Source organism: Malaclemys terrapin, chromosome 4 (assembly GCF_027887155.1).
Source record: "Malaclemys terrapin pileata isolate rMalTer1 chromosome 4, rMalTer1.hap1, whole genome shotgun sequence".
In the NCBI taxonomy this organism is placed as follows: Eukaryota; Metazoa; Chordata; order Testudines; family Emydidae; genus Malaclemys; species Malaclemys terrapin.
Genome location: NC_071508.1, coordinates 28,927,712 through 28,951,913, shown reverse-complemented (window position 1 = coordinate 28,951,913; position 24,202 = coordinate 28,927,712). Strand labels below are relative to the sequence as shown.

Genomic DNA, 24,202 nt, shown 5'->3' with positions numbered 1-24,202 from the left:
GGACACCCAGGTTTAGGGTGACCAGATGTCCTGATTTTATAGGGACAATCCCGATTTTGGGGTCTTTTTCTTATATAGGCTCCTACTACCCCCCACTCCCTGTCCAGATTTTTCACATTTGCTGTCTGGTCATCCTACCCAGGATCAATAACACTAATGGCCGGGGGCTGGGCCAGGGCTGCCGGGGAGGGACCCAGGAGCCGGTGCCTTGGGAAGTTGTCGATTTATGGCTGTTTCTATGAGAGGAGGCACCAGGAATCACCAAGAAACAGATGAAACCTTTCAGCTGCAGCTAATACAAACTAATGCGTGAGGCGACCACTTCAGCACTGCACTAATGCACGAGTGGGCGATGCGCCGGACAGGCAGGCCGGGGCCGGGGCTGGGGGGTGGGATTGGTTTCTTTGCCATGACTTTGGCTGTCAAAGACAGAGATTTTGAACAAGCGATTGCAAGACCTGCCCTGGGGCAGACTCCACCCACAGAGCCAGGGATGCAGCTGGGACCCCAGTCAGGCGTGTGCCACGCAGAGACCGTCCCTGTGCCCGGGGCGGGGCAGGCAAGGAACTGGCACGTTGGGAAGTAACCCCCTGCCTTTTAGCATGGCTACTGAGAGGCACTTCGCCCTGCTTTATTATTCCAAACGCACCCCACAGCTCCAGCTTTCTAACTTCCTGCGCAGGCCGGCACCTCCCAGAGGGCCCCTTGGCTGGGCCAGTGTCCCCCCTTCTTCCCCCATGGCTTGCTGTCTTTGGGGTTTCCCAGCAGGGCAGTGGGAGGGGGAACCTGCCGTGTGGCTCTACAGTTTCACCGCGGGGCCACCTGAGTGCGGCGCGCCAGGGACCCTGAGCACAGCCCAGACAAGCCCAGCTGGTATGGATCACAGGGGGCACAGGGTTCCCTGCAGAATGAGCCCCCCCAGCCTGTGCCCAGGTCTCCTCAAAAGCTGGGGCAGGCGTTCAGAAGTGCTCAGCACCCAGCAGCTCCCATTGGGACCCTTCTAACTGGGGGCATTCTCCATTGCCCCAGTGGGGGAGGGGGAATTCTCCATTGCCCCAGTGGGGGAGGAGGATTCTCCATTGCCAGGGAGCTCACAGCTTTCTACAGTCCTGGGTCACACTCCCTTCAGCGCCATCACCCTGGCTACAGTTGGGGAAACTGAGGCACAGAGCAGGGCTAAGGGCTAAAAAGAGAATTTGTGACCCAGCCAGGGAGAGAACCCAGGAGTCTCAACCCCCCGCCCCCACCCTGACACCACTCCTCTCCTAGAGCTGGGAAGAGAACCCAGGAGTCCTAGCTCCCAGCCCACACTGCTTAACCACCAGACCTCCCATGTCTCTCCCAGAACTTGCCAGAACCCAGAAGTCCTTCCTGCAGCCATGTGTTCTAACCACTAGTCCCCGCATCCCCATGTCCATCCCAGGTGATGGGCGGGGCGGGTTACTGACACCCGACCTGCGGTGCCAGCAGCCTCCTAGGGCAGGGCTCGGGGGCAGGCAGTGCCAGGAACACTGGGGGATGCCAGGGCCTGGTTTACTGGGGTCCTGGGTCTGCAGTGGGTATCACAGGGGCACGCCAAGCAGTTATGCCACTGCTGGAGTTTGGGGGTCACTAGTTGCCGGGGTGCGCAGGGATGCGTGCTGGCAGCTGTGGAGCATGTCTGAGGGGAGGGAGGGTCTCTGGGAGGTTTTTCTGGGCTGGGCTGGGGGTGTCTGTGTGCAGGGTAATGGTTTGGGGGTTCACCCGCTGGCCCTGGAAGATGGGACTCTCTAGGCAGGGCTCCTGGGGGGCCAGGCAGGGGGAGGAGCCCTCTGGGGTGGGGTGAAGTTGGGGTCACCAAGGGGCAGGAGTTTGGGGGCAGTCAGAGCGCACCAGGGTGCAGACTGTGCTGGATGCCTCACAGCCTGTCCCTCAGCACCCCAAAGCCAGACACCCCCACATTTCACCCTCATGTCACAGCCCCTTATGGCATCAAATTCACTCCTCCCCCTCCCCTATCGGCCCCCCACTCCTCCCTCCCATCCCCAGTCCTCCCCCCAGAGGATTTTGGGAAGGATCTCCATCCCCAGCCTCTCCGTGTCCTGCCCTAATAACCAGTTTCAGTTTCCAGGGAAACTGACGCTCCCCCCCATCCCCGAAAGGAACCCCGCCCCTCCCCCGCCTGCAGAGGGGAGCCCAGGCTGGCGCTGGGATGACCCAGCTCGGGCCCCGGGGGATGCAGCGCAGGGGGGGAGCTGCTCCTCTGGCTCAGTGTCACCAGCTAACAGGGGCTCCCCAAGCAATAGGTCACCAAGGGCCCCGATCCCAGGGCAGTCGCTGAGAGCCCCCCTCACCCCCCCGCCCGCTCACTCTCACCGCACGGCCAAGGTTCCTGGGGGCCCTTCCTAGCTCTGGGCCTGGCTGCCCCGGCCGTGGTGCTGAGCAGCTCTCCCAGCCACACCACAAGCCCTGGCGCACTAGAGCGACCCCCAGGAGCCCTTCCCCAGGCAACGGAGCCCAGTCAGGCGCCGAGACAACCCAGCCTGGGCACCACGCCCCCCTCTAGTCTCCCCCTCCCCAGGCCACAGGGCCGGAGACTCAGAGCCTGGGGGGGGAGTCGCCAGATGGGGGTGGGGGGGAGGCCAGGGCATGGGTTGGGTGGTGTCCCTGGGTGGGAGCAGGCCAGACACTGGGCATGGGCAGCCCAAGCTCTTAGTCGCCACTAAGAGGGGGCAGAGCAGGCCGGGGGCTCGGGCTTAGAACGAGAGGCTGCTGCGTCCTCAGGCTGCGGCTGGACAGCCCCACAGGCGGGGGCAGTCTGGCCAGTGCAGGAGGCTGCCCCACAGCTCGCAGCGCAGCGTCCAGCAGAGCTCAGCGCTCCGGCCCCGGCTCCAGCTCCCGGAGAATCTACTCGCGGTGGGGACGCTCCACCGCAGTGCTGGGGCTGGGGCAGAGACCCCGCCTCAGTAGGCTGACCAGCGAGCAAGTGTGAAAAATCGGGACGGAGGATGGGGGATAATAGGAGCCTATAAAAGAAAAAGCCCCAAATATGGGGACTGTCCCTATAAAATCAGGACACCTATGCCTAGGCCATGGGACTCAGGGACACGCCCACGACCCAGGGGCACTCTCCCACAGGGACACACCCCTGCCCCAGGGAGACACACCCCTGGATCACAGGGACATGCTCCCCAGGGGGACATCCCCCCACCCCACAGGGACACACCCCTGCCCCACAGGGACACGCCCATGATGCAGGGGCACCCCCCCACAGGGACTCACCCCTGCCCCATAGGGACATGCCCCCGGCTCACAGCGACATGCCCAACAGACATGAGATGTGGCCACTGTCCTGGGCTGGATTTGAACTAGTGCCTTGGGGGGGTGAAGGGGGTGAAGGCCCCCCCATTCCCCAGCCCTCCGAGCCAGCCAGCAGAGGCCCCCAGAGGTGGAGATGGATGGCTGGATGGAGGTACCGAGGGGGGTATGGAGGGGGCTGGCCGGATGGTACGGATGGGATGGCTGGAAGGGGCATGGACGGAGACGGACGGGGGGGGGGGTATGGCTGGAGATGGCCGGGCGGGGGTATGGCCGAGGATACGGAGGGGAGTACGGAGGGGGCTGGCCTGACAGTATGGATGGGATGGCTGGACAGGGGCATGGACGGAGACGGACAGAGGGGGGTACGGCTGGAAATGGCTGGGCGGGGGTATGTCTGGGGGTATGGAGGAGGGTGGCCGGACGGTACGGATGGGATGGCTGGACAGGGGCAAGGACGGGGACGGATGGACAGAGGGCGGAACGGCTGGAGATGGCTGGGTGGGGGTACGGCCAGGGCTGGCTGGAGAGAGGCTTGTGTAGGGATAGACAGAGGAGCCCTTCCCGCCCCGGCCCGGCCCCTCTCCCACTCACCGGTGAAGCCGGCCTGGCAGTGACAGGTGTAGCCGCCCTCCCGGCGGTGGCAGCGCCCGTTGTGGCCGCAGGGGCTGGAGTAGCACAGGTCGATCTCGCTCTCGCAGTAGTGGCCGGTGAAGCCGGCGGGGCAGCGGCAGCGCAGGCCGCTGACGGGGTGGATGGGCCGGAAGAGGACAGTGGCGGAGGCCAGGAAGGGCGCGGAGCTGTCGAAGCGCAGCACGGAGACGCAGCGCATGTAGTTCTCGCAGGGCTCCCGCAGGCAGATGTTGTCGTCGAAGGGCAGCACCCGCTGCTCGGAGATGGCGGCCAGCAGTGTGCGGTTGAGGTAGAGCCGCTCCTGCAGATCCTGGGAGGGGATGTAGCGCCCCCCGCGGGTCCCGCCCGGCAGCAGCACCGACAGGCTGACGTTGAGGATGTGGGCGGCCGGCACGTCCGTGTCGTTCTGGATGTTGAAGAGCACCACATGGTGGCGGGGGGCCGAGAGCACGGCCGCCACCCCCTCCAGGAAGAGCACCAGCAGCGGTGACAGGAACCGCTCCGGGGACATGTTCTCCAGGCGCAGCGTGATGCTGTTGGTCAGCATCTCGTCCGTGACGATGGTCACCTGCAGGGTGCACTGAGCCGCCACACTGTGCACGCCGTCTGCCGAGAGACGAGGGCAAGGGGTGAACGGCGCCCGGAGGGGCTGGGGCTGAGCCTGCCACGGGAACAGGCTTTCTACAGCTCCAGAGTCCACCAGGGCTGGGATAGCAGGTGCTGCGGGTCGGGAGTGAGGGGCACCGGCAGAGCTGGGGGGTGGGGGAGCCCAGGGCTGGGCTAGCAGGGGCTGCGGGTCAGGACTGAGGGGCACCAGCAGAGCTGGGGGGTGCGGGAGCCCAGGGCTGGGATAGCAGGTGCTGCGGGTCGGGAGTGAGGGGCACCAGCAGACCTGGGGGTGGCCGTGGGCACACAGGGCACATGGGTTGTGTCTTCAAACAGGCCCCCAGGCAGTGGTGCCAGGACACCGGGCTGCCCTCTGCAACCTCCAGCCTGCTGGTCCCCGACCGTGTCCCGGCTTGCCCCCGCGCAGCCCCTGCAAGGCCTGGGGCTCAGAAGGGGCATTTCGGCGGGTGCTCTCCTGCACATGAGGCCAGCAGCTGTGGGCCAGTGGCCCAGGGCCAGCAAGCGCCAAGCAGGGCTGGCACAACCCATTAGGCGCCTAGGGCATTAACATTTGGGGAGCAGCGACCGCAGCAGCCGGATCTTCGACAGTCCCGGTCGTCGGTGGTATTTCGGGGGCGGGACCTTCTGCCACCTAGGGCGGCAAAAACGCTGGCGGCGCTCCTGGTGCCAAGGCAGATGGCTGGCAGCCAACACCCAGTAGGAACCACTTCCCCAGCAGCTGGGAGGCCTTTCTCACACACTGGACCTCACTGGGGACTCCCTCAACTCCTAGCTCACATCAGCCTGTGGCTACCAGGTTATGCCCCCTGGCTAGTCGGTATCTGCCTGGCTCCCAGCCCAGGGGACATGACAGACCACGCTGCCAATCAATGACCAGCCTCACTGGAAACCCAACAAAAACCTGCTGTGCCAGGGTCTGAGACTGTTTGCTACAAAACCCCCCGGCACATACCACCGGCCTAGCGCAGAGGGCACGAGAAATGCCCCAGCACAGCCCCCACACAGACAGACAGCCCCAGCACAGCCCCCACACAAACAGACAATCCCAGGCACAGCTCCTGGATGGATGGATGCCGGGCTCATCCCCTGGACAGACAGACTCCTGGGCACAGGCCCCACCCGTCCATGGCCCCAGCCTGCCCTTCCTAAGCAGGGAACTGGGGGCGGCAAAGGGAGGGCAGGAAGAACAGCTGGCTCTCACCAGTGCACCACAGGCGGGCGGGTCAGCATCAGTCCTAAGTGACAGATGGGGAAACTGAGGCCCAGAGGAACGCAATTTGCCCCAGCTCACGCAGCAGGTTGGGGGCAGAGCAGGGAATAGGACCCAGGAGTCTAAAGGCCCTGTCATTGCTGCTTCTCCAGCATGAGGTTAATTCCCACCCCAGCTCCAAGGGCTGCCACCTGGGACAGACTGGGGGCAAGGGGGAGGGGGAGAGGCCAGCAGGGGCTAAGCAGGGCGAGTGGAGCTGCTCTCTCATCTCCAGCCCCCGAGCCGGTCTAACCCCACGCGCCCCCCAGGCTCCCAGAGCTGGTCCGCCCTCACCGGCCCCCCCAGAGCCGGTCTTTCCCCCCCCCACTCCACCCTCCAGAGCCAGTCTACCCTCACCAGGCACTGCCCATCTCATCTGGGTCCAGCAGCTCAGCCCCAGCCGCGCTCTGTGGCAGGTTAGTTCTGGCCACGGGAGCCGCCCGTCTAGCTGACCCCTGGGAGTTAGCCTGCACGAGTTGCCCCCTGGGGGGCAACTGGGGGGCACTGAGGGGAAGGGTCACATGCTGCATGCGGGGCTCATCGCGCTTCTCCATAGCAGTGAGGCTTCTCTCTGTGGAAAACCTCCCTCAAATAGAAGCAGTGTGGGGCTATGACACACAGCTGAGCATCCAGCAGAGGGCAGCAGTCTCTGTCTCTCTCTCTTTCACACACACACCAGTTCATCACAACTCTTAGCACTGTTTCAACCAGGGACCTCAAAGCACCGTGCAAAGGCGGGTCAGTAGCATCACCCCCACTGGACAGCTGGGGAAACTGAGGCACAGTGTGTATCTGAAGAAGTGAGTATTCACCCACAAAAGCTCATGCTCCTATACGTCTGTTAGTCTATAAGGTGCCACAGGACTCTTTGCTGCTTTTACAGCGTGGGAGTGACTCACCTAATGTCACTCAGGAAGTCAATGCCAGAGTCCTGATCTAACCACTAGCCCTCACAGCCCTCCCCCCCTCTCCCCCCCGAGCCAGGGACAGACCACAAGAGTCCTGACTCCTAGCCCTGTACTCAGTCCAGACCACAAAAATCTGAAGGCACCTTCCTTAGGAATGGGGACTTTGCCCTGGTGCCAACATCCACATTCCCCCTTCCTCACGTGCGCCTCCCCGCAGAGGTGGCTGCAGCCCAGCAGCACCATGTCATCTTGGCAAGGAGCCACTCCTGGGCACCGTGACATTTCATTGTGGAAACGCAAGGCGAGGCTCCAGCACCTGAACTGAGCGAGGGGGCTGAGCCGGGGGACTAACAGATGCCCCCGGACAGGGTGAGGCACTGAGGAGGCATGCACACAGAGCCTGGAGAGCAGAGTTACACATCTGTGCAGTCCTGCCTGCCTGAGGCTCCAGAGAGCTGCCCCCAAACACCTGTCTCAGGGTGATGTGAACTGCTCTCATTCACTGCTGCTGGTGTTCACTCTGAAGCCTAATGGTGACACGTTCAATCCAGGCCTGGCTGTTTCACTGCCGGTCAGTTCTGCAGAATCTTTCTGCCCATCTGGGGTGGAGCCTGGATGTATGTGAGAGGGGCCTGAGGGTCGAGCTTAAGGGGGAAAGGATTGAGGCCCTGGCATAGTCCATGGGTCCTATTTCCAAAGCTGCGACGAATCAAACACAATAGGAGGGGGGCCCGGGGTCGTGACCTCACCAAGGAGGTCAAAGATCATCACCCCCACCAGGCTGCAGCAGAAAATGAGGAAGGGCCACTTGGCCCCACAATGGCCCCGCCTGACGAGCGGGGAGGCCATGTGCAGGGAGCCCATGCCCACACTCCCCCCCTCCCCCGACCTATAGAGCATGGGGGGCAGAGCGGCCATGTCACACTCCCCTGCAGGAGATATTTACTGAGTGCCCAGCACCCAGCCCATGTCTGTCTCAGCTACATCCATCCTGGAATTCACTCCCCCAGCCTCAGCCGCCCCCCCCCCCTCCAGGCCCCCGATTCTCCTGCTCCAGCAGGCTGATCCCCTCCCCTCAGCCCCTCCTTACCTGCCCCCCTCTCCTCCCAGATGGGACATTCCTGAGCCAAGCCCCCCCTGACACCCCACACCCCGAAGCAGGCAGCTGTTCGCTCAGCAAACACGGGGCCCTGGGTGCCCAGCGCTGAAGGGCTCTTGGGCTGGAGTGCGGATGCCTCAGATGCCTGGGGCAGGGGCTGACAAACACTCCTGGCCACAGGGGCCTTTTCACACTCCACACCAGGTGGCCTCCCTGGGCTTGGGATAGTGGGGCTGCTGGTCAGGAGTGAGGGGCACCAGCGGAGCTGTGTGTGGGGGGGGAGCCCAGCACTGGCGTAGCAGGGGGCTGCCGGTCCAGAGTGAGGGGCACCAGCAGAGCTGTGTGTGTGTGGGGAGCCCAGCACTGGCTTAGCAGGGGGCTGCGGGTTAGGAGTGAGGGGCACCTGCAGAGCTGGGGCAGGGGAGAGCCCAGGGCTGGGATAGCAGGGGGCTGAGAGTTGGTAATGAGGGGCACCAGCAGAGCTGGGGGCTAGACGGAGCCCAGGGCTGGGATGGCAGGGGCTGCGGGTCGGGAGTGAGGGGCACCAGCAGAGCTGGGGGCTGGGAGGAGCCCAGGGCTGGGATGGCAAGGGGCTGTGGGTCGGGAGTGAGGGGCACTGGCAGAGCTGGGGGGAGCCCAGGACTGGGATACCAGGGGCTGCGGGTTGGGAGTGAGGGGCACCTGCGGAGCTGTGTGTAAGGGGAGCCCAGAGCTGGGATGGCCGGGGCTGTGGGTCAGGAGTGAAGGGCACTAGCAGAGCTGGGGGGAGCCCAGGGCTGGGATGGCAGGGGCTGTGGGTTGGGAGTGAGAGGCACCAGCAGAGCTGGGGGGAGCCCAGGGCTGGGATAGTAGGGGCTGAGGGTTGGGAATGAGGGGCACCAGCAGAGCTGGGGGCTGGGGGGAGTCCAGGGCTGGGATGGCAGGGAGCTATGGCTCCCCCCAACTCTGGGATAGCAGGGGCTGTGGGTTGGAAGTGAGGGGCACCTGTGGAGCTGTGTGTGGGGGGAGCCCAGGGCTGGGATGGCAGGGGCTGCGGGTCGGGAGTGAGGGGCACCCGCAGAGCTGGGTGGAGCCGGCTCTAGCAGACCCTCCTGAAATATGCACGTTTTCCTAGCTCTATTCATTGTTTGACAAAGGACAACGGCTGCCATGGCAACTGCCAGCGCATCTCCCCTGCGCCCACAGGCAGGGCCCCGGGCTCAGCAGGGCCCAGGCTCGGAACCCCGCCTCCTCCTGCTGCAGGGGCTGAGAGCAAGGCTGGCACCAGGCAGTGCCGGCACCAGGCAGTGCCCCATCTCCCCCTGCTCCTGGTGCACTGTGCTAGGGCCCTTCCCTCCATCAGACAGGGGAGCAGGGTCTGGCGCGGACAGCCCAGGCTGAGGGGCTCTCAGGGCCCTGGGGGGCATAGCCCAGCCTGCCCTTCCCAGTCCCGACCCCAGGGCAGAGCCAGCTCTGCCTCATGGCCCAGGCCCTGTGCTGGGACAGCCCGTAACCCAGCTCCTCTCTGCAGCCCCCACTCAGTGGCCCAGGCAAAGAGCCCCACTGTGAAGACACCTGGCCTGCGCTGAGCCCCGGTGAGCTCATTACATGCAGGGCCCAGCGAACAGAGCACAGATGGTACCAGCCTGCCCTGGAGCAGGACCAGCAGCCCAGAGACAGAAGGTTCTGCTGGCCCAAGGCTGAGCCTGGCTGGACCGAGGGGTGATGCCACATCCCTGCACCCCTCATCTTCCCCTGCCGGCTCTGACGCCAGAGGTGTGTCCTGGAGCGCAGGCCCCTGCCCAGTGACCCAGCCCTGCGCTGGCTTCCTAGGAATCCCCCCAGCGCAGTCCCCAATTGCCCAGCCTGGGTGGCTCCTGTGCCAGGCCGGGCCCAGCCGCTCACTGGTTCCGTGCAGCCTCACAGAACTTCCCCCTCGGCCACAGCGACTTGGAGCTCACGCGCCAGCATCAGGCGTCCGCTCGGCTCCCCAGCACACAAGGGTTCAGTGAAAAGCTGGTCTGAGTCCGCAGGGGTTCGGAACAGCCCAAACCCAGCTAGAGACAAAGGCTGAGCGCACACAAGGGTCCCCCTAGCCCCCAGCTTGCCACAACTCTCCCAGTTCCCCTCAGTCCCGACCCGCAGCCCCCTGCTAACCCAGCCCTGCCCCCGCTCAACTCTGCTGGTTCCCCTCAGTCCCAACCCTCAGCCCCCTGCTAGCCCAGCCCTGCCCCCCCCCAGCTCTGTCGGTTCCCCTCACTCACGACCCGCAGCCCCCTGCTAGCCCAGCCCTGCCCCCGCCCAGCTCTGCCGGTTCCCCTCAGTCCCAACCCGCAGCCCCCTGCTAGCCCAGCCCTGGCCCCCCCACAGCTCTGCCGGTTCCCCTCACTCACGACCCACAGCCCCTGCTAGCCCAGCCCTGCCCCCCTCAGCTCAGCCAGTTCCCCTCAGTCCCAACCCACAGCTCCTGCTAGCCCAGCCCTGGGCCCCCCTCAGCTCTGTCGGCCCCGACCCGCAGCCCCCTGCCCACCCCCCCCCAGCTCTGCTGATACCCTGTCTCCCTCACTGCTGGGGCCAGAACAAGAAGCACGGGTGTAAATTGCAGTGAGGCCGGTTTAGGCTGGAGCCGAGGAAAACGGCCTGCCAGGGCAGTCCCACCCAGGGAAGCTGTGGGATCCCCGTCATGCGGGGCTGAGTCCAGGCTGGACAAATGCCTGCCGGGGTGGTAGAGGTTCCCTTGGCCCTCCCTCAGCGCAGGCTGCTGGGCTTGGTGACCCCCGCGGCCCCTCCAGTCCCACCTCTCTGTGATCAGACGGCCATTTGGGGAACACGCCCAAACCCAGTGTCATGCCACATGCCAGCCCAGTGAGATTCGAACCCAAGTGTCCGGGGACTAATGGCCAGTGCTCAAGCCCCACAACCTCCCGGCTCAGTCTTCTAACCTGCCCCATGGGGGCCCTGCCAGCCCCCTATAGCCCAGTGACTGGTGCTGCCAGCCCTCCACTGCCAAGCAGCTGCCAGCCCCAGCCTCTTTGAGACACGGCCCTGGGGAGAGCGGACAGGCGAGGGAGTGGGAGCGTGCCCCGCTGCCCTCGGCCCCCCGCGTGCCCAGCCCCTGCCCAGCGGCCTGTGGCTCTGGCTGGCCGCGCTGGGTTGCCATGGTGGCCGCAGGAAAGAGCCAGCTATGTAGGGGAGGCTTTTGTTCCTCGGGCTCGGTTCTCTTCTCTCTGACTCATGAGACAAACGCCCCCTTCCCCGGGCAGCAGGACGCTCAGCCTAGGGGGAGGCAGGTGGGGAGGGGGGAGGCTGAAGGGGTGGCAAGGGACTGGGGGGCCCACGGGGAACTGGGGAAGGAGCTCTGGGGTGAGTAGGGGAAGATGACAGATGGGGAGCTGAAGGGGGGTCAGGGGCTGAGGATGGAAAGCTGGGGGAGGCACTGTGGGGCTGGCAGGGCAGGAAGGCCGGTGGGGGAGGAGGAGGAGGGGGAGGGGGAGGGGAAGGGGAGCTGCCCCCATTCTCTAGTCCCTGGCTTATTCTTCCGCTTTCCAACCCGGTGCCCCGAACCCCTTTGTGCCCGACTGCCCCGCCCCGCCTTTGTGTTGCTGTGCAGGAGAAGAAAGGGCCCCTGCCCCACCCCCCGGTGTCCCTCCCCCCATCTCTGGAGGGGTCACAGGGATGTGGCTGCAGCCGGATCCTCTAGCACCAGACTGGGGAGGGTGGGGGCTGAGTGATGAGGGTTCCCATGTGGATCACCATGGAGACAATGGCCCCATAGTGATGCCCCTATCAGGCACCCACTGCGCGGGGACTGGGGTGGGGACCATCTGGGGCATCAGCCCCCTCCACGTCTGTCCTTGCTGTGTGGCCTTAGGCCCTGCCAGCCCCACACTAGCCTCAGACACATGGGGGGGGGGGCAGACTCACTGACTCCAGCTCTGGCTGGTTACACCCCAAGGACACCCCCCGCCCAAACTCTCCTGCCAGCCCTCCACTCTGTGACTCTCCCCCGGACATGCTGGGTCCCGCCCTGGCCTACCCGACGGGGTACCATGCGAGTCTCTGAGGGCCTGGACGCTGGAGGCCCCTGGCAGAAGGGAGGTTCCTTGCTGGACTCAGACCAGGCCGTTGCTGGGCACAGCACCGGGCTGCGCAGGCCGACAGCGCTGGGCCCGAGGCCTCTGTGCCTAGCTCAGGACTTGGCTGCACCAGCGCCAGAGGGGTTAAAGGAGGGACCCCAAGGTCCTGAACCCCTCCCACTCCAGACCCCAGGGGTGTAAAGCCCCGAGCCCCAGGTGCCCTCTGCGAGCAGGGGGGCACCAGAGCCCCGGGATGGCATCAAGGGCACCCCCGGCCCATGCAGCTGGCAGCTAACGCACAGTCCCAGGCCTGGCCAGGCTGCGGAGAGATTAACAGCACAATTGAATTACCCGGGGGAGGGTGTCTCCCTGCTCCGCCCCACACAGCCCACTGCTGAGACCAGCTCTGCCAGCGCTGCCCCTGCCCCCGGGAGCCAGAGAGGCAGGAACCATTAATGATCCAGGAGGAACCCTGCCTGTGCCCCCCATAGCACAGCATCCCCACAGCGCCCCACACAGCGCAGACCCCCCACACACACAGCCCAGTATCCCCACAGCACAGACCCCTCACACACTGCCCCACACAGTGCAGACCCCCCCACAGCACCCTGCCTGTGCCCCCCACACACAGATCCCCCCACTGCCCAGTATCCCCACAGTGCAAACTCCCCACAAACTGCCCCCCACAGCACAGACCCCACCACAGCACCCCACACAGCATAGTCCCCGTCCCCCACAGCCCAGCATTCCCACAGCGCAGACCTCCCCCCACACTGCCCCCCACAGCACAGACCTCCTCACAGCGCCCTGCCTGTGCCCCCCACAGCACACTTCCCCACAGCACAGACCCACCACACAGCACAGCACCCCCCTCAGCACCCTACCTACACCTCCCCAGCACAGCCCCCCACACAGCACAGTGCCCCCTGCAGCCCAGCCCAACCCAGCTGCCTGGGGGCAGCTGCCTCTGGGATACCAGGGATCAGCTCCGGCTGGCACACAGCCCTGACTCTGCAGTGGAGCAGAGGTGTAAATACCTGCGCCCAGGCCAGGCCACGAAGGCAGGAGCTGGGCTGGGACGCGAAGGGTTATTTTGGCTTCCAGGTGTCAGTAAGACAGACAGCCAGAGCTAGGAGAAAGGGGCCAAGCTCAGAGACGAGGCTACCGGCCCAATATCCCCCTTCCAGCCACAGAGGCTGTGCGGCTGGCAGGAGGCACCTGCCAGGCACGGACCAGCCTGGTTCCTGTCAGGCACCGGCCAAGCTGGAGAGGACGAGGACAGGCTGGCATGCCGGCCGGCCCCTGACGTACACACACAAGCCCAGCGCTGTGTCCCAGGGGACATTGGGGTTCCCCACAGTGTCTGCTCTCTCCAGACACCAGCGAGGCCCTAGGGAAGGTGAGAGCCCGACAGGCTGGGGGGTCCAGCCAAAATCGGGGCATTTCAGTGACAGAAAAGCAGCAGCCCAACCATCTCTTGCTCTCCCCAGCTGGAGCATTGTCTGACAAGTCCACTTCCCCGGCCAGCCAGCTCCAGCCAGGGCTCAGCAGGGCCCGGGCAGCGTCTGAACAAAGACCAAGCTAACTGGCCAGCTCAGCACAATGAGCGGCTCCACCAGAGGCCGGCACATGGCCATTACTGCGCTGCTCAATGCTGCAGCCTGGTCATGCCGAGCCCTCGAGAGTCGACCCCGCTGCCAGGAGCCAGGCTCAATCTCACCCCAGCAAAAGGCCCCGCGGCTCCACCGCAGCCAGCCAGCAGCAGGCTTAGCCTGCTGGTCGCTGCTCTGGACCCAGAGCAGGGGGTGAGGGAGGCAGGGCTCAGCGAAGGGCTGGAGGTCAGTGGAGACATGCAGGCGGGAAGGGCCTGGCCCCCGTGTGCCCGCTGATGGGCGCAGGATGAGCAGGACACAGACAGTGGCAAGACTCAGGTGCAGTGCGCAGCACGATCCAAGCAGCACCTGATTGGCAGGTGGGCCAGAGATCCCAGCGCTGCCCTGAGCTTCCCACCTGGGACTGGGCTCCAGCCCTTCCTTTCCTAGAGGGCAGAACCCCCCCGCCGCCCCGGCGCACCCTCGGTGGGCCTAGAGACTGGGCTGAGATCAGTGGGGATCACATCTGCCCTGGGCCCCCCTCTTCTGGGTCCACCCAGCCCCTGCCCCAAGGTGGAAATGGTTCACTCTGTGGGGGGATGTTTCTAAGGAAGGACAAGCATGCCAATCCCCCCCCCCCCCCCCCGGGCCCCACAACAGGAAGTGGGAGCCCCATCCCCAATTTCCTCCCCAACCCCCAGCACTGGCCAGCCCCAAGCAGACAGCTCCCCCAACCCTGTCCAGACCAGGTATCACTGCATGTGCCAGGCACCCAACAGAGCAGGGGATCCCCTCCCTGGCACTGCCAGTGTGCCACCTCCCAGCTGGCCAGAGCCCTGGTGTCTCTGCCACTCATCGCCCAGCTGCCCATAGCATAAGGACACAACTGAGTGGCCACCGACACAACTTCAAGGCTCCCCCAGCCACTCTCCAGTCTGGACCCTGGGAGCTCTCAGCCCCTCCCCCTCAACCCACCCTTCGTGGTCCCAGGCCACAGCCCCTGCCCTGCCCCTCGTCTGGAACAGAAATACTGCCTTTGCACAGGGGCTATGCCTCCTTACCCCCATACGCAGCGCCCTGGGTCCCCCAGACTACTGCCCCCGACAGACATGCATGTCGCTCCAGCCAGCAGCGGGAACACGACCCCCAATGCTCTGCTCCTTGCCAAATGCTTGATAAACAGCCACTAAGAGCCTCCACCCTGACAGGTGGCTTCATCCTTATGTCAGCAGTGGGGAAACTGAGGCACAGAGCATCAATGGCTGTCAGAAACAGAACCCAGGAGTCCTGACTCCCAGCTCCCCTGCACTAGACCCACTTCCCTCCTAGATGCAGGGAGAGAAGCCAGGCATCCTGATGCCCACTACCCTGGCTCTAACCACCAGACTCCATTCCCATCCCAGAACTGGGAACAGAACCCAGGAGTCCTGACTCCCAGCTCTCCCCTCCCCTGATCTAACCCACTGGACCCCAGGGCCCCAGACCTTGGTGATCCTCATGTCACATCCAGCCCCCCTCCCATGTCCCACCACGCCCCCCAGCCTGGCTGGACCCACACACCCATTTCCCACAGGAACGTGGGAAGAAAAGCTCTCGTCTTCACAGCCATTTGGGAGGAAGGAACCTCTCTGGGGCACAGCTCTAGGCCCTGCATCACAACTTGGGATGGTGTTTGCCACCCCCCCCCCCATCTCCGCTCCCCTGATCTCCCTGCAAACGGGCCTGGGCTCTGGGGTGCCCTCCAGCCTGACACCCCAGCATGTACATCGCCCTCCTCCCAGCTCCTGCAAGCTGCTCCCTGGTGTGGCTGTCCTGGGCACCTGGGGGGCTGGTCCCCTCCCTGGAGGGAACAGGCATCCCTCTGCTCAGCCCCGGTTCATAAAAGCCTTCACTTCGCCTAGCCCAGGAGAGCTCTTCCCAGCCCCGCAGGCTGTGCCCATGCTACCTTCCCCTGCCAGCCCCCCAGTGCTGCCTCATGAAGTGGCTGATGGGGCAGGTCCGGGGACAGCGCCAGATGCCTGGGGGATGGGCCTCGCTGGGGTGCCAGATGCCCCTGACCTATTTCACGTCTCTCCAGCAGCTTATGGCAGCAATCTGATCCTTCCCATTCAATGCTCCTGTGCCCCTCTGGGCCCCACCCCTTCCTAAGCCATATAGGTCGAGCTGGGCTAATCTCCTGGCTTCTCGGCCCACCAATCCCCTAGGCCACCCCACAGTGCCCCTCTTCCCTCAGCAGCAGCCCTCGCCCAGAGCAGGTCCAGGCAGAGGCGCTCCCAGGGCTCCGTGAGCAGCTCGTGGGCGGCCAGGCCTCTGCCTGCAGCCCCAACAGCGAGCAGATGGTTCGACTGTCTTAGCTGCCACCAAGCCCCCGCCACCCCTCAGCCTCCACCCACTCTCCCTCATGCCCTGGGCTTTGCACTGGGGCAGACGCAGCCATGCCCCTGGCTTAGGGGGAGCAGCAGGATGAGTGTGACGGGTGGAGGTGCATCCCGTCGGAACACAGACACAGCTGAAAACTGCTGTGTTAGTCCATGCAGCTTGGAGCTGGCCAAATGGGGGCAGCTGCGGGTCAGGATGGAGGGGGACAGCATAGCAAGTCCTTCCTCAGAGCGCCAGTCACTAGCCCCACAGCCCTGGCTCTCTCCCCCAGCCCCATGCACCAGGCAGTGGGGGGAAGCTGCTGTCCACCTCACCCCTCCAGGTTGGCCCCAGTGGGTTGCTCCCACGTCCTGCTGGTGGAGACGGGCCCATTGCAGGGACCCGAGGTGTTTTCGGGCTCGTCTCCTGTGGAGAGGCTCAAGCCCAGACCCTCAAAGGCAGATAGGCACCTGACTCACAGTGAGTGCTAGCGCCAGTTCTTCCCCTAGCCCCAATCAACCCCCCACCTAATGCATGGACGGGCCCCCAGCCCCTTCCTCAGGCTCGTCCCCAGCTGGGCACCACCCCCCCGCGCCAGGCTGGTGGTAGGGCTGGGGAATGGTTCCCCCCCTGCATCTGCCAGGAGAGGCACCAGCCTCCACCCCTTTAGCAGCAGGGCTCCGCTGCGTCTCCCAGAGCCGGCCCAGCCTGAGCCCGGGGCAGGGGTGCTGACAGGAGGTTAAAGCTGCCGCATGTCTGAGCTATTAACACCTCGCAGCACAGCCCCAGCTGGGACCACCCTGGCAGGGGGCCCAGCTGCGACTGTGCTAATCACCAGCCCCCCTCGCAGCGAGAGTGGCCCCAGCCCAGCACCTACCTGCTCGGATCCCTCCCCCAGCCCAGCAGGTGCACGGCACAGCCCCCCCATGGAGAGGCTAATTGCAGGACTCAGGCACAGCTGCTCCCCAGCCGCCCACAGCCTGCAGCTGCAAGCTGGTCCCAGCAGGCTGGCCCCAGAGCGAACCTTCGGCAGCTTTAAGGAGGGGCCCTTTGATTGTGGGGCTCCAGCAGGGCCCTGTCCCCATGCTGTCAGCGGCTGGCAGGTCGGGTGGTGAACACAGGGCCGGCTCCAGACACCAGCCCAGCAAGCAGGTGCTTGGGGCGGCCAAGGGGAAGGGGCGGCACATCGGGTTGTTTGGCGGCAATTCGGCCGTGGGTCCCTCTCAGAGGGAAGAAGAAAGCAGCGCGGTGGAGCTGCCGCTGGAGTGCCGCCGATCGCGATTGCGATCACGGCTTTTTTTTTTCCCCCGCCGCTTGGGGTGGCAAAAACCCTGGAACCGGTCCTGGGTGAACACCCCCTGCTGCAGTGGGGAGATATCCCTCCCCACCCCACCCCACGCCAGCAAAGTCGGGCCAGGCCAGCCAGGCCCTAGGACTCCGAGAGCAGCCCAGACAACAGTCAGGCAGCACCAATCCAACACAGCTTTGGGCCCAGGCTGCAGCTGGAAAGACTCTGGCTAGCACCCGTTCACACCACTGGCCCCGCTGGGCTGGGGAAAGGGATCCAGGCTGGCCACATGGTGCAGATCACAGAAATGCAGCTTCAGCAGTTTCCCCCACCCCCACGGCACATACAGTCCCCCCGGTGCTGTGTCCTGCCACGGCTCGTCCCAGCCTGCCACACCCTCTCCTCAGCCCCACATAGCCCCAGCAACAGCCTTGGCCGGCCGCGCCCGGCGCCTCACTGCTACAGCTGCAGACTCCCCAGCATGGCACCGTGGGGGGGGGAGGCCACGTGGGCAATGCCCCCTCCGCGGACGCTGACGCAGCTCCGTGGCCCCCAGCAGCAAGCTGGCAGAACACGGGCCCAAGCGAGACACCGACAAGCACCAACTAGTGCAGGGGAAATCCCAAGGTGGGAGCAGGAGATGGTGGGCAGGCCCTGACTCCAAGCATGTGCAGGGAAGGCCTGGCTAGGTGTTTACTCACACACCCCGCCCTGCTTCTCAGGCCCAGTGCCAGGCCCTTGCACACTGGGGAAAGGTCCCAGACTGGAGGCCTCTGATTCAGCCCTAGCCCATGGGCAGTGGCACGGCAGGGCAGGGCCGGGCCAGCCAGGGCCAGCTTTAGGCCGATTTCCCGGAATTGGGCCCCGTGCCTAAGAGGGCCCCTTAGGGGCCTTTTTAATTTTTTTTACTCACCCGGTGGCGGTCCGCTCTGGGTCTTTGGCGGCAGGGGGGGGGGGGGGGGTCCTTCAGTGCCGCGGAAGACCCGGAGCCGAGTCAAGGATCACCCGCCGCCGAAGTGCCGCCGAAGACCCGGACCACCGCCAGGTATTCGAATCAGGCCCTGCAGGTCCTAAAGCCGGCCGTGGGGCCAGCCCCCCCAAAACTTGTCCCCAGGCCCAGTCAGATCTTGTCTTCTCTGCTGAGACACCCACACCAGGGGGACTGGGGGAAAGTGGGACAGGATGGCTGAGGCTAGCTGGGAGGGTGGCTCAGTGGCCAGGGGCTAGCAGGGAGGGGAGACACCTGTGGTCAGCTCTGGCTCTGTCTCAGGCCTAGTGTGTTCCACTCGCCCGGCCTATCTGGCCCAGATCTGCCCCCAGCCCCTGATTTCAAGGCACTCAGGCACCGAAAGCCCTGGGGGGATGTGGGCCTCACTCTCCGGCCTCACCCCCCGCCCGGAAGCACCCGATGCCAGGGCCCGCCGGAGTGGCCACAAAGGAGACACACAGCAGCTGCCTGATCCTAGCTCTGACTAAAGTGGAAAGACAACATGTGACAGTCACAGCCCCCAGCCCAGATCTGCCCGCCTGTCGCCCCAGACAGTTCCCATGCTGCTGTGAGATGGCGCCCCTCCCCAGGTGCCCGCCGCACCCCACCCCTCGCCGCACCATGCCCCGCCCCCAGCACCCACCTCACCCCGCCCCTCCCCCAGCGCCCGCCGCACCATGCCCCGCCCCCAGCACTCACCTCGCCCCGCCCCTCCCCCAGCGCACCCCACCCCTCGCCACACCATGCCCCGCCCCCAGCGCCCATTTCACCCTGCCCCTCCCCCAGCGCCTGCCGCACCCCACCCCTCGCTACACCATGCCCCGCCCCCAGCACCCACCTCGCCCCACCCCTCACCCAGCGCCCACCACACCCCTCCCTGCACCATGCCCGGTGCCCACCACACCCCTTCCTGTACCATGCCCTCTCCCCAGCACCTGCCGCACCACTACAGCTACATTTAGGGGAGCAGAACAGGGGCAGGCGCATGGGAAAATTAGAGCTGTCTGGCTAGCTATAGGGATCGCCCCTTGCATGGGCACCGCCCCCATACCACAGCCACACACAGCCCTTGTGATTACACTGAGGGTGCCCAGCCACTTCTGTAGCAGAGCCCTGAGCGATGCAGCCGCAAAGCCCCAGTGATGGCCCCATGCCTGCCTCCTGTCCTAGAACCCAGAGCTCTTGCTCCCCCAGGGGACCTTCCAGGGAAGACCCTAGAAGCTAGATGGGGATGTGGGGCAGCCTCCACCTGCCCTGGCTCTGCTGACCCCTGGGCTGAGGGTGGCTCGGCCGTGGAAAGGCCATGGCCTCCTGCGCTAGCCCCGGGTAGTTGGTTTCGAACATATAGAGGGGGGTGTCCCCTGCAGGCCACCACAGCCTCCCGCATAGCCCAGCCAGGGGCAGGAGGGGAGGCAGCCACCTGGATCAGCAGAGATCTGAGGGGTTTGCACTTTGGCTGGGCCTTAGCCAATTGCAGAGACCGACATGCAGCCCCCCAATCTCAAGGTGGACTGGAGGCCAGAGGGCCTGGCACAAAGTGGCCACCAGCCTGGAATATCCACTAGCCCCACTACAAGTCTGAGGTCAGAGCCACTGGGCAGACTGCCCCGGACCGGAGCACCTCCACTTCACTCGGGGTCTTTGCGTCAATGCTAGATGCCTGCATCCAAGAGACGCTGCTCCAGCCGGGGCCCCAGTGTGGGCTCTCTGGCCTGCGTGACACTGAATGGGCCCTTCCCCCCTTCTCTGGCTGACACCTCAGCCCCTTGGACATCCAGGGCAAAACCCCACTGACCTGAATGCGTCCCTGAGTTTGGGCTAGGTTCCCCTGTGCCCGGACGGCGTCTTACCTGAGACAGACACCCTCATGACGGCCTCTAGAGGCCTGTTGTTATCCAGCGCCCGGCTCAGGCGCAGCTCCCCAGAGCTGTGGTTCAGCAGCACCAGGTGCAGCTCGTTGCCCTGCTCGAAGCTGTAGGTGAGCGTGTCCGAGACGTCGGGGTCGTGGGCTGGGATGCGGCCGATCACCCCGCTGGGGAAGCTGCTGGACTTGTTGGTGACGTAGTTGTTGAAGAGGATCTCAAAGTTTCTCAGCATGGGGGGGTTGTCGTTCTGGTCCAGCAGGCGGATGTGCACCGTGGCCCGGCTCACCAGCGGGGCCGACGTGGCCTGCACCACGATGACATACTCCGCCTTGGCCTCATAATCCAGATCCATCAGTGCTGTCAGCTCCCCGGAGAAGATGTCAAGCTGGAAGACCTCAGGGATGTTGCCCTCCACGATCTGGTACATGACCTGGGCATTGGTGCCCTCGTCTGGGTCGCTGGCCGTGATCCGTGCCACCGCCAGGCCGATAGGGCTGTTCTCCGCCACAAAGACATCGAACTCGTCCCGCTCAAAGACTGGGGGGTTGTCATTCACATCCAGGATGGCCACCTGGACGTCGACAGGGGTCCTCGTGGCCGGGATGCCCTTGTCCACGGCGTAGGCTCGTAGCTCGTAGAGAGGGACATTCTCCCGGTCCAACCGGCGCAACGTCCGCACGATGCCGGAGGTAGATTCAATTATGAAGTCCCCATCCCCATCATCCCCGCCCTGGAAAGTATAGAACACCCTCCCATTAAGCCCCGAGTCCCGGTCGGTGGCAGAGACCTGCAGGACGCTGGTGAAGGCTGGGACGTCCTCGTAGACAGAGCCCTGGTAGGCGTCCCGCAGAAATTGGGGCGCGTTGTCATTGACATCATTGACCAGGATTTCCAAGTAGGTGGTGTCTGATTTCTGTGGAATACCATTGTCTCGGGCCGTGATGGCCAGTGTATAGGACACTTGGTCCTCGTAGTCCAGCTCCATCTGGGTAGTGACCGCGCCTGTGTCCACATCGATCCGGAACTGGGGGATACTGTCCTCCATAAAGTAGGTGATACGGGCATTCTCCCCCGTGTCCTCATCCGTGGCACTGATGAGCACCACTGTGGTGCCAATCGGCCGGTCCTCATTGATGTTGACAGTGTAGTGGGAGCTCTGGAAGACTGGCCGGTGGGTGTTGGCATCAGTCACATTGACGAAGACCTGGGCCGTGTCGAGCCGGGTGCCGTCGGAAGCAGTGATAATCAGCAGGTACTGCCGCTCCAACTTGTAATCCAGCGGCAGCGCCAGGGTGATGAGGCCACCCCCACTCTGGCTGGTGATGGAGAAGCGGTTGCGGGTGTTGCCGTTGGCTATCTGGTAGGTGATGACGCTGTTGGCATCCCGGTCGATGGCCGAGACGGTCAGAACACTGGTGCCCACAGCAGCATCCTCGTTCAGCCGCACAGAGTACTCCTTCGCAGTGAACTCGGGGTTGTTGTCATTCACGTCCAGCACAGTGATGCTGACGCTGGCCGAGGAAGCCATGGGGGGGCTGCCGTGGTCCCGGGCCTCCACCCCAAAGCTGTAGAAATCCACCGTCTCCCGGTCCAGCTCTGAGGCCACCACAATCCAGCCCGTGCTGTTGCTGATGGCGAAGGGAAACCTGGGGCCGGCCTCCAGCAGGGCATACTGCAGCCGGGCATTGTCCCCGGAGTCCGCATCGATGGCCTGGATGTGCAGGACCGAGTAGCCGAGGGGCACGTTCTCCAGCACCGTGGACTGGAAGGGGGTGCTGACAAAGATGGGAGCATTGTCGTTGATGTCCAAGACCTGGATGGTGACCAGCCCGCTGATGTTGGACAGAGGGGGCCGCCCTCCATCCTGGGCCCGGATGCGTAGTGTGTACTCCTTGCTCAGCTCATAGTCCAGCTGGCTGACCACGTCGATGCTGCCCGTCTGGGCATCAATGTAGAACTGGCCCCGGGTGTTCCCACTCATGATGCTGTAGTGCACCAGGGCATTGCTGCCTTTGTCCCGGTCCGTTGCTGTCACCCGCAGCACGTGGGAGTTGGCAGCCACGTCCTCAGGCACCTGGGCCACATAGCGCTTTTCGCTGAACTGTGGCGCATTGTCATTGTCGTCCTCCACAGCAATGTGGATGGTGGCCGTGGTGCTGCGGGGCCCCGGGTCCCTGCCCTGGTCACTGGCCTCCACCAGGAGCTGGTAGGACTCCACGGCCTCCCTGTCCACCAGCCCCTTGGTGCGGATGACCCCAGAGCGAGGGTCGATCTCAAAGGCTTCGTGGACCCCATCACCATTGAGGAGCCGGTAGAGGATGTTGGCGTTGGCGCTGGCGTCCCCGTCGGTGGCCCTGACCGTCAGTACCTCATACCCGATCTCCAGGTTCTCCCGCACGCTCTCCTTGTACTCCTGCTGCTCGAAGGCAGGGTCGTGGTCATTGGTGTCGCTCACCAGGATGGTGAGTGTGGCCAGGGCTGTGCGCCGGGGAGTGCCATGGTCCACGGCCGTCACCCGGAAGACGTGGGTGCTCTTGGTCTCGCGGTCCAGCTCCTCAGCCGTGCTCACGGCCCCGCTCTGGGGGTCTATGGCGAAGAAGCTGTTGGAGCGGCTGTCAAAGAGCGCGGCCATGGAGTAGCGCAGTCGGCCCGCATCGCCCTCGTCGGGGTCTGTGGCCTGCAGAGAGATCACTGGGGTGCCGGCTGGCCTGTTCTCTGGCACAGACACCTGGTAGGTGGGCGGCTGGAACTGGGGACTGGTGTTGACATTGCGCTTCCTCCGGCTGCTCCCACCACCCCCACCCGGGGCCCCTTCCACTCCCCGGAGCAGCTTCTCCAGCTCCACCTGCTGCCTGGGGGAGCTCAGGCCCAGACTCCAGTTGACCGAGACCCTAGCGCCCCTCCCCTGCCTGGGCCCCCCCGCCCCTTCCCCCTTCGCGCACCGCTCACACAGCAGCCCCAAGCGCACCGGGTGCCCCGATCGGAGACACATGGCCCGGACAGGGAGGATCAGCTCCCCCGAGGCCTGGGGTGAGAAGCTCCCCCCGGCGCCCCGCACCCTGCACCGCGGCTGGCAACCTCCCCAAGCGGCTGCGGGGGGCAGGGGGATGCGGGAGCCGGGCTCCAGACACAGCGCCCAGCTCCACCTCCTGCCCCCAGGAGCCTGAGGAAGCAGCAACCGGCTCAGCAGCTCCCTCCCCCCGGCAGCCCCGCAGCCCTGCCCGGACATGTGCGCCCAGAGGCCAGCTGCACCTGCCCGGCAGAACCAGAGGGCGTGCGGGGAGCAGTGCGGCGGTGGCCGGGACCCGTCCAGCAGCATCAGCCGCGTCCCGGCCGCGGGCCCCAGAGCGCACGGCCCGTGGTGCCCGGGCGCTGCGCCCTCCAGCCGCGGCACCCCGAGCGCCAGCAGCAGGAGGAGTGCGCGGCTGGGGTGGCAGCAGCAACCGCCCATCTCCCGCTTCAGCGGCGGCTCCTCCAGCTGCTCTGCCCGGCCCCGCGCCTCATGCCTGGCGGGGTACGGGGCAGAGGGGCCTGCCCGGCTCCCTGCGCCCCCCGGCAGCCCCCGGCTCCCCTCCCCCGGTTCCGTGCGCCCCCCCCCCCCCCCCGATCCCCGCCCCCGATCCCCGCCCCCGTGCGCCCCCCGGCTCCGCGTCCCCAGTTCCCTGCGACCCCCCGGCTTCCCGCGTCCCCGTTCTAGGAGACCGAGCCGCCCCCGGCCGAGCGCCCGTGGCGCAACTCCGCTCCGCTCTCCCTGCCTGGCAGCCCCGGTTCTGCGGCGCGGCGGCAGCGGCTTGCGGGAGACTCATTACCATAGACCTGCTCAGCGCAGCGCGGCGGCCCTTAAAGGAGCCACGGCAGCCTCGCCACCAGCCGGGGGACCCACCAGGGCCCCTGTAGGCAGCCGGGGACAGGGCTCTTCCCGGCACAGGGCAGGTGCTGGGGCGGCTCCTAGGGCAGCCAAGCCTGTCTCCATCAGGCCCATTAGAGTCATCTACCAAGTGAGGGGCAGTGAGACCTAGTGGTCAGAGAAGGGGCCCTGGGAGCCAGGACTCCTGGGTTCCTCTCCCAGCCCCCACTGCTCAGCCATTTGCAGAAGAGGGATAAGAAAGTGCGAGATCCTGGGCTGAGATTTGAGGTCATCCACGGAGATTGGCTGGGCAGTGTGCCCTCGTCCATACACACCAGCCAGGGCCGGCTCCAGGCACCAGCTTACCAAGCAGGTGCTTGGGGCAACCACACCAGA

General features: G+C 65.1%; 1 protein-coding gene across 2 annotated transcripts in view; it reads right to left on the bottom strand.

The window, feature by feature from the left end:
- CELSR2 (cadherin EGF LAG seven-pass G-type receptor 2) overlaps positions 1-23,449 on the bottom strand; it is a 63,900-nt gene extending 40,451 nt beyond the window's left edge. Inside the window, exons 1-2 of one of the 2 annotated variants that reach the window (XM_054026828.1) lie at positions 19,945-23,449; positions 3,892-4,536 (exon numbers count right to left, since the gene is read on the bottom strand). In XM_054026828.1, coding sequence (XP_053882803.1) covers positions 3,892-4,536; positions 19,945-23,410 — 4,111 coding nt within the window. In that variant the 5' untranslated portion in view covers positions 23,411-23,449. The remainder of the gene's footprint in view (positions 1-3,891; positions 4,537-19,944) is intronic. The other variant, XM_054026829.1, reaches the window with a different exon arrangement.
- Positions 23,450-24,202: the final 753 nt, after the last annotated feature.